At 38.6% G+C, this 9,421-nt stretch overlaps 1 protein-coding gene across 1 annotated transcript; it reads left to right on the plus strand.

Annotated features, from left to right (window-relative positions):
* The first annotated feature begins 524 nt into the window (after positions 1 to 524).
* On the plus strand, positions 525 to 9,265 carry fam151a (family with sequence similarity 151 member A). The gene is made up of 13 exons (XM_051398969.1): positions 525 to 691; positions 930 to 1,102; positions 2,914 to 3,054; positions 3,210 to 3,359; positions 3,438 to 3,600; positions 3,879 to 3,936; positions 4,509 to 4,598; positions 5,217 to 5,293; positions 5,732 to 5,868; positions 6,754 to 6,924; positions 7,578 to 7,684; positions 8,002 to 8,181; positions 8,915 to 9,265. Exons 1-13 carry the CDS (start codon positions 642 to 644, stop codon positions 9,215 to 9,217), a joined length of 1,800 nt encoding a protein of 599 aa, XP_051254929.1. The 5' UTR covers positions 525 to 641; the 3' UTR covers positions 9,218 to 9,265.
* Positions 9,266 to 9,421: the final 156 nt, after the last annotated feature.

The raw sequence follows: 9,421 nt of genomic DNA on the forward strand, positions 1-9,421 counted from the left end.
TGTTAAATAAATGTTTATGTTTTATATTATAAAATGTATAATGAAAGTAGTGGTCCCCTGGAGTCATGTCACTGGTGTAACAAAAAAATCACAGATAACATCAGTTCACCTCCTTCTACCTACTTGCTTAAGATCTATCTATCTATCTGTCTATCAGTTGTTTTGACAAGTGGCAGAATGTGGTAAAACTTTATGACATATCTCTTATTTTAGTAACTCATATTTTTATGATTATGGCTGAAGCCTGAATGGTGAATAGTTTCAGCAAATATGACAAACACTTTTTATAAAGATGCAGCTTTAAATGGGGTAAAAAACTTAAACTTTAACTGAAGGGACATTCAAGCCAAAGGTACAAAAGGGACACACTCTGTCCTGTGTTTTCTACTCGCTGTATTCTTGCACTTAGAGCAGAGTTCTCAGTGGATCTGACAGGGCTGAGAGAGTAGAATATAAACTGAAGAGAACATGTGCACCTTATCAGATCCCTGTGATCTCTGCTCTTTAGATAAGGCACATATATACCACAGGAAAAACTGCCAACCATCTGTCTGTCGGGTTGGCCTGTGTATTGTTCTGCAGCTCTTTATAAAGACTTCATTTTTTAATCCTTGGGACAGTGAAAGACCACACAAAAGAAAATGGACGAAAGAGAGGAAAATCAAAGAGAGGCAGAAGAAAGGCAAAATAGGTCAGTGACAGACATTAATACAATTTCTTTTCTCATCTATCAAGCTGTACATACAACGCTAAAAATGAGCTTGTGAGAATTTCACTATATTTAAAACTTATTTTAAATTTGTGTCCTTGAACAAATCACACCTGAGGATACTGCAGAATATTTCTCCTAAATGTTCATATGATAGATGCATGACGATGCACAGACCGACGTGTGATCACACCTTGTATGTTTTCCTGTGTTCCTCTAGGTTGAGGCCTCAGCCTAACATTCAAGGTCGGGAATCAGGACAAAAAAGACAAGAAGACCTTTATCTGGGCTTTCTGACAAAACAACAACTGATAATGATATCTGCGGCTGTTGGACTTGTTGTCCTGCTGATCATCATTATTGTTCCAGCTGTGGTGCTCACTAAAAAGTCAGGTACATTCTTACAGATATGTGATAAACCTGATTCATTAGAGTGCTTCATTGATTTTGCCCTTTTAGTCAGAGTGAATTATCAGAGATAAGGTGTCCTACATCAATTTCAGCGTGTACAAACCCCTTAAAGGGTCAATTCATCCAAAATCAAAATTAGTGCTATTTATCCATCTAGATTGTTTTGGCATTAGTGACTGAGTTCTGGAGATATCCACCCTAGATATACAGTATCTGCCTTCATTCCAATATGATGGAACCAGATGACACTCGGGTTGTGGTGCACAAAGCTCAAGAAAGTTACTCAAGATAATCCACAGAAATACAGAACTACACGCGCCAACTGTAGCTGAATGTTATCAATCTCAGTGATGCTAGGTAAGCTAACATTAAAGCACGGGTACGAGCACAAGCCTCTCATCCATGAGCAGATGTATGCTTCCTGTGAACAAATTCAGGTAAGAAAATATTGATGAATCCCTGATTTGTGTTTTTAAGGACAGATTTGTGAATGAGACCCAATGCACATATTGTATGTGGTATCGGATTCAGATACATAACCATATATAGTAGTAGAGTTTGTGATAGTCTGTCTGAACCACATAAAAAAAAAATTCTAAACGATTCTACCACTGAAGTAATACTGTTCACATTTCATTTAAATACAGTATTTGTAATTTGTAGTTGTGTAACCATAGTATATTTAGAAATTAGAAATGGCGCTGCAATAAAGTAAGTGTACAGGTCTGGATGGGATCCAGCATAGAACAAACAGGCACATTGCAGGGATGTTGTGTTGTTGACAGTTACAATTACGCCCATAATGAAACCGTCCGTTTGATGTGGGCTATATTAAAAGACCCACTTAGCCATCACCAGCTTGTGACCCTTTTTTGAGTTTAGAGGAAATGATACAAGCTCTACGAGTGAGTTTCAGTTCAATTACTCCAGGAGGTAGACTTGTGTTCTGTCCCCTGTGCTGAGGTGAGTGAGTGCTGCAGAACCTGACTAACAGAAAGGATCAACGGCCTGTAGAGACCAGCAGCTGTGTTTGCTTAATATCAGGCGATGTTGAATAAGAGTACCGGAGGTCACTGTGAATTGTTCAGTGTTATAATTAATGTAATGAACGTTGTAAAATAATAAACCATGGAATGAACACTTTTTATATGCACTTGTACTTGAGTTTATCAGTATGAATAGACTTGATAACACCAGCTAAGACTGACTGATCAAGTATCTGTATGCTGTTGCCAAGGACACTGAGGCCTAGCCTTTGTGCTCTTTCTGGGGATTTAGGGCGGAGTTTACATTCTGCTCTATCTATGTCATTTCTGCCGCTGGACTAAGTTTGATGAAATTGTGAAGTCATTTTTTCCATTTGTTGTTGCTGGCAAAAAAAAAAAAAACTAAGCTGGCTAGCATTAGCTGACCAGTGTTCACCTCAAGGCTAACATTACCTGAACATGACATTAGCACTGGCTAAAGACAAACACTATTTTAATAATTATTGTATTATATATTGTATTATAGTAGTATTGTAAGTAATTATTTTTATTTTTTGGGTAGGTTTTTTTCCTTGGAAGTACTTAAAGGAAAAAAAAATCAGGCAAAAACAATAATTGAAGTGCTACCACAATAAAAAAAATGGGAATTGAAATAGTAAACTGATACTAAACCATATCAAACAGATGACTATTAATATATCAATATTATCTATTCCCTGCTGTATCTGATTTTCTATGAATATCATTCAAGCCCCCTGTTTTTATTGTCCAACACTTAAACGTGCCTGTCTCAATCCGGTTCCTCAGCTGCTCTTCCCTCGTTTTCTACTGGTGGAGACATGTTGGACTTCCTGATTCAGTCGGGTGAAATCAGCGAACCCGATGGCCTGCCGGCTACCTGGTTTCACAGAGCCAATAGCAAGGACGAAATGAACAAAGCTCTCGCAAGTAAACTCCCAAACACTCACACACACAGAGTCCCAGCAGCTCTTCTGACTAATGTGGTGACAGTGGAGTTATTGATGTCGAAAGGATAGCACTCACCTGTAACAGTGAGTAAATTCATGAATGGACAAAACTGTAACCCACTCTCGTGCCCTCAGGTGGTGCTATGATCCTGGAGTCTGATGTCACTCTGCAGGGTCAAGGAACACCTAGTCAGAAGCCAATCCCTATCATGGCCCACCCTCCTGACATCTACAGTGACAACACCCTGGACCAATGGTTGGATGCTGTGCTGGCCTCTAGAAAAGGTACCGTAGAGTAGAAGAGTTATCTTTCTGTTTGTCCGTCCAACAAAGTACATTTTAATGCTCTGTGTCTCCCTGCAGCCATGAAGTTGGATTTTAAGTATCTGGAAGCCGTGGGTTTGTCACTGGACCTGCTTGGTCAAAAGAACATAAGCAGAGGAATAAACAGGCCTGTGTGGTTAAATGCAGACATCATCCACGGTCCCAACGTACATAACACCGTGCCCGTAATCAATGGAACCAGGTGAACGAGCCTGAATTTGATGTGTTTTCTCCTGCAGTTCTTTGCTATTCACAAGCCAAAAAATGATTGCCACATTTCCAAATTAGATATATTGATAATCAACTATGGGAGATCAAGAAAATGCCACCGCAAATAATAGCATACAAGAAAAGGTAGAATAGAAATGAAAGAAAGGATGAATTGTAGCAGGCAAACAATGTAAATAAAATAAGTATCGCATTATCATTATTCACTGCTCCATCATAACTTAAAGTACATTTCTCTCCTTCCTTTTCCAGATTTCTGCAGTTGATTCAGGAGAAGTTTCCAGATGTGACATTGTCTCCTGGATGGAAGGTATTACATGCTTACAGCCTGATTAGGAATCACTGTAGTACTTGGGCTCTGGTGCCCATTCTGCTGTTTAGCAACAATGAGGCTCTCTCTTGGTTGGCAGACTATAATGAAGTATGCATGTGACTGATGGAGAGTAGTCTCAGTTCTTACATATTGCTCAGAGTCAAAGACAGGAATGTAGTTAGGACTTTAGAAATTTAGGTTTTTACGTCATGAGTCGGATAAGAGGCATTTTCTGCCTGAGTTGGTTAGAAACAAGTTTGATTGATACCTGCTGTTTTGCAGGTATATTGTTAACCATGTTAACCATTAAGCATGCTAACATATACCAATATTTACTAATTAGCAATAAACACAAAGTACAGCTGAGGTTAACTGGAATACCATCAGTATTTGGTCATAACCAAAGGAATGGAAAATGTTGATCTATGTCTCTATTTTTCAGGGACGCATCCAACAATTATATTATTTCATGTAAAATGAGCATTACATGTGACTGCTAGCTCAGCTGTAGACTAGTCCTGTTGGTGATGATGAATGCTTTTGATTTACAGCTGCATTATTTCTGACAGGTACTCTATCTTCCTCCAATTTTCATTAAAACCTACACCAAGCCCATGATGGACGACATGTATGATATGATCAAAGATGTTCCCCAAATGGTAAGCTTTTGAAAGACATGCATAAAATAACAGTGGATGAAGAGCTAATCCAGTGTTACCAAGTATCTGAGTCTGAATTAGTCTTCGACCCTGGTGAAATCCGAACAGCAAGATCCATTCACAAAGGAGCAGGAAGTGACCCCAGATTTTTTTTTTTACTCATAGTGAACAGTCCAAATCATGTTGAATCTGATCTTTGTGATTCTGATTTGGGCCACTTTCATATGTGGCCAATGTGACCTCAGTAAGAACAGTCTCATCAGAATTCATAAGACTTTTAATCACTCTACATGTACATTCATCAAGCAGATCAGTTTTGGACTGTGACCTGATCTGAGAAATAAATCAGAATGGTGTGCTAAGGTTCGCAGGGTGAATGTACGTAGACAAGACAGGGCTTCCTAGCTCGGCCACTTACTGTTTGCTACCAGAGTTAATTCAAAAAACTGTATCAACTGCTCTCTCACAACTGAAACAGAAATCACAGTAGTGTCTAGGATTAAGCATTTTGATACTTTCACAGTATTTATATAGCACCTACTGTAGACCTGCTTAATACTCACATGAAAAGCTTACATTCTACAATATGGCACCTTTAGGAATAATGTGTCTCTTTAGGTGACATTCCCAATCCACGCCCTGTTGGTTCGCAGTGGCTGGCAGCACATCAGCTGGCTCCTCAGCCAGTCACCACGGTAACTCAGACAACTTCCATCTGTTTTATGGCAATGACTACAAATCAATCATATATCAATAAGAAGGACTCACTCCTCAGACTGTCAAAACAGGCATTCCTGACATGTCCACTAGGCATGGGACGATATGAAAATTATATGTCACAATTATCTTGGCCAAAATAAATGCAATCAGCCATGGTGATAGGATGAGAAATTTGGAATGACTGGAAAAATGTTCAAAATAAATCAGGAAATCAATATAGGAATATATGCTCGAGAGCTAGACAGCTTTTTCAAGTCAAGTTATATGTGATAATAATAATAATCGATTATCCCAATTATCACAATAATGGAAATTCGAGTGTTTTTTATCGCAATATGCAATAATATTGTATATTGACCCATCCCTAATGTCCAAACCCAGATTAATTTGTTTACTTTTTTTTTTTTTTGCAGGTTCAGTCTGACACTATGGCAGGGTGACATTCACCCAAACATCTCTGACCTGCTGTTTGTCCGTGACAACACCCACCCTGCTAGAGTCTACTACGATATATATGAACCAACGCTGTCTGAATTTAAACAGGCTGCAAGTAAGGAAGGAGAATAAACCTTCAAGCTAAACCTCATTCAAAGAAATACATGCAAAAAAACTATTCAAACCAAACATTTAACTGTATTTTGTGTAGGCCTACCTGCTGTGTCTCATTTATACTTTTTCATTTGTTTAATACAATAATATATATAATTTAGAAAAATTAATAAATAATACATTTTAGTACAAACAAATGTACGATTTAGGATTTGCATTACTGTAGCAAAAACTTCATTTGAGCCTAAACTGAAGCCAAACTAAAAAAGATTCTGATTCGAGCATCCAGAGTTTCCAGTCGCTCATCTGAACTTTTCTGTTTGGATGATAGCTGACAGAAGGTATACTGATAAGACCGGAATCTGATTTATTATCGATTGATTATCCCTGGTAGCCTGGATGTTTCAGTTTTCCATTTTCAATTTTGATGTATTCCACAAATCCAATTTGAGGAACTTAATTTTTTTACTTGACTTGAATTTTTGGATGCAAAAATAACCAATTCACTTTAAGCAACTTAGTTATAGATTTTTGAATATTGCACACTTGATTTCTTATTTGAATTTGATTTTGAAAATGACTTGCATTGCTCATAAAGAGGTACACTTTGAATTCATGGATTCATAAATCAGTTTGAAAATTATCAGTTCAATTAAATTTAATTCAGTTAGTTTAATATTTGTCCCAAGTGGGCAAATTGTGCTGCAGTGATCAAAAAAACACAGAAACAAACAACAAATTTGGCATGAAGTAATTTACCTCCCTGCAGGGCCCATGAATAATATGGCTTTGGTGGACACTTTTATCTTAAATGTTGCTGCTATGTCGGTGATTAATTTTTCACAGCAGCCATTATTACTTATTGATGTATAGATTCTGTCGACAGGGAAGCAGGGCCATCTGAGGAGATTCTATCCTGGAGGAGACCTGATGGACTTCCTCTATCCACTTCACAAGTCAGACACCAGCTTCAAGTCTGCAGTCTCACAACGCAACAGCCTGGCAGTCCATTGGTTTACAGTCACTGACAGGACCTCCCTGTTGGTTCAGCTTTCAGGTATGTAGATATAAAAAACTGCTATTTTGCACAGTTTCTTATTTAGACATTGAGACATTCACTTTCATCACTCTGTATTTTCACTCAAAGAAAAAATTCTGTAATGATAGCAGGCTGTTTTGCTATGCAGAAATGCTTCATCAATGCATTTTCTCAGTCACCAGTAAGTCTGTAAATGCCTTACTGTAGGGCCATCTGGTGGTAGTAGCAAGCACTGAAACACAAAAACTTGTGCCACTAGAATACCATCATTTGTAGGTGCCATAATCATAATAACAAAATTGAAAGTGGTTTTAAAATACAAAGCAAGTTAGGCAGTTTTCACATAAAAAATATTTGTGTCATAAAAGTGATGAAAAGCTAATCATGGTACATGATTAAAAACATGATAACTCAGATTTCCTTAAATCTTCAAATAAAGCAAATTAATTTCTTTCCCATGTGTTGTGGTTGACAGTGAAGTGGTTAGTTTGCTGTGAAAGCGGGAACTTGTATCTGCATTGCTTCAATGAGTTCAGTCGTGAAATCCTGATAGTGTCAAACAGATGTGAACTTATAGACACTGTTGGTCTTTTGACCCATAAAGTGACGCTAGTGAAGCAGTAATCCTGTTCGCCTTTACAGTCATGTTTATTACGTCTGTGTGTGTCCAGATCGTGCTGCTGGTATGTTGGTGGTCCGGGTGGCTTCGGACAGCAACCAGCCTGGAGTCCCTCTGGTGGAAGGTTCTGGAAAGAGCTCAGAAGCCCTCACACTGCAGGTACATTAATGGAAAACAGGTCTTTGCTTTGGAATTCCAATACAGAAAAACATGGTGGTGGCTCTGGAAATGTAATTTATATCTAGAACTCAAATTACTCCACATTTTAGAGGTTAGCAAATGACATTAACAAAACTCTGTGAGCTCAGTGGACTTGTTTAATCACATAGCAAAAACTGAGCTAGTGTCTTCCTTTGCATTTTTGTCGTCTTATTAGTAGTTTTGTGCAGCTCATGTATTTCTATTTTCTCTGCTGCGTCATTGACTTAAACACCACAAATGTGCATGTGGATAAATAAGGCTATCTGTGTTGGCAGGACGTCCTGCAGCTGCTCGGGCAGAGAGCTGATGTCCCCTTAGGTGTTTACCTGCGGATTCACACTCAGCAGCTTCTGGAAGCTTCTCTCAAACTGCTGCACTCAGCCTACAGTAGGGAGGAGCTGTACAGGCCTGTCTGGATCAGCATGGAGGGCTTGCAGAGCACTGACAACACAAAGGTATGCAGCTTCCTGTCTCACTGATTTGCTTTCTCCAACATTGGTTTTAGATACACGATACTTGAATTTCTACAGATTTTATACCAGACGTCAGTTTTTCCCACAACATTAAGAGTATAAAAGATGTGTTAGCAGCTTCTTAAGAACCATATGGCAGGTTTCATTCAAATCCTGTCACAGCGCACTGGTAAGATTTCTCTATTCAGCCATTAGAAATGAACAAATCCAGTATTCAGGGTCAAAGCTGATACCAATTACTTCAATTATAGATACGTTAAATCACAATGGCAAATAATGTTGTTTTATTTATCAGAAATAATAGACATTGCATATGGAGTGCCACAAGGTTCTGTTCTGGATCTACTACTGTTCAGTCTGTTAACACTAAGGGTCATCCTCCATAAGCACATTGCTTTTCACTGCACTACAGATGACACAAAGCTTTTCATACCTGTTGATCCTGATGTCCTGACTCCCTTTACCCCCTTGAGAACAACATCATATATGTATATGGTTTGCAGTTAAGAAACTCAAACTTGCAAGAACACTGTAGGACCTTCCTTTTTGTCAGATGAGGTTATTATCAGGCCAACATACAATAGATTATAACGGATACCGTACAGTACCATCATTCAAGTATTACGTACTTTTTTAGGTGCTTTTAATTGTGCTTCGATTCCACACAGTACAGAAGTGTTAACCCTTTGTTGTAACCTCCTCCTCTCTCTTTCAGGAGTTTGTATCTGCAGTAGAGAGGCTGTTCCCTTACGTCACCCTCGTCCTGACAGAGCAGAACTGGCATCCTCTGATTCCAGCGACAGTGACCTGCTTGTCTCAGCGAGTGGCTCTACATCTGAACACAGCACCACTGGCAAAAGGACAGGAGGCACTTCACTCTTTAATGAGAATGATGGACAGATATGACCTTATAGTGGAGGGGGACCTAAAAAGGAGAGATTTCGCTGTCTTCGCAGGGCTAATGACCCAGCGTTCAAGCAAAGTAAACACAAACCTGTATGTGATATCTGATCAATAAACTGAGGATGGATATTAACAATCCTTAATCACTATACTGCACTCAAAAGGAATATTTTTCCTCTTTATTTAAAGTGTATAGATATGAAATCTTCAGTGACACAACAAATTGTTAATTTTTACAGTGCAACATTTAGGATGTTATAATCAACCAGAGCCTGACTGATGTATTGGAGCACTAATGCAATCAGCTTATTGGCTTATG

The sequence above is a fragment of the Dicentrarchus labrax genome, unplaced genomic scaffold, assembly GCF_905237075.1.
Source record: "Dicentrarchus labrax unplaced genomic scaffold, dlabrax2021, whole genome shotgun sequence".
In the NCBI taxonomy this organism is placed as follows: domain Eukaryota; kingdom Metazoa; phylum Chordata; class Actinopteri; family Moronidae; genus Dicentrarchus; species Dicentrarchus labrax.

Bases quoted from the DNA above. Each gene is read 5' to 3' on its own strand.
- fam151a (XM_051398969.1), top strand. From the start codon at position 642: ATGGACGAAAGAGAGGAAAATCAAAGAGAGGCAGAAGAAAGGCAAAAT. The intron at 4,599-5,216 runs GTAAGCTTTTGA...GTGTCTCTTTAG, and splicing joins TCAAAGATGTTCCCCAAATG to GTGACATTCCCAATCCACGC. The intron at 5,869-6,753 runs GTAAGGAAGGAG...TTCTGTCGACAG, and splicing joins TGAATTTAAACAGGCTGCAA to GGAAGCAGGGCCATCTGAGG.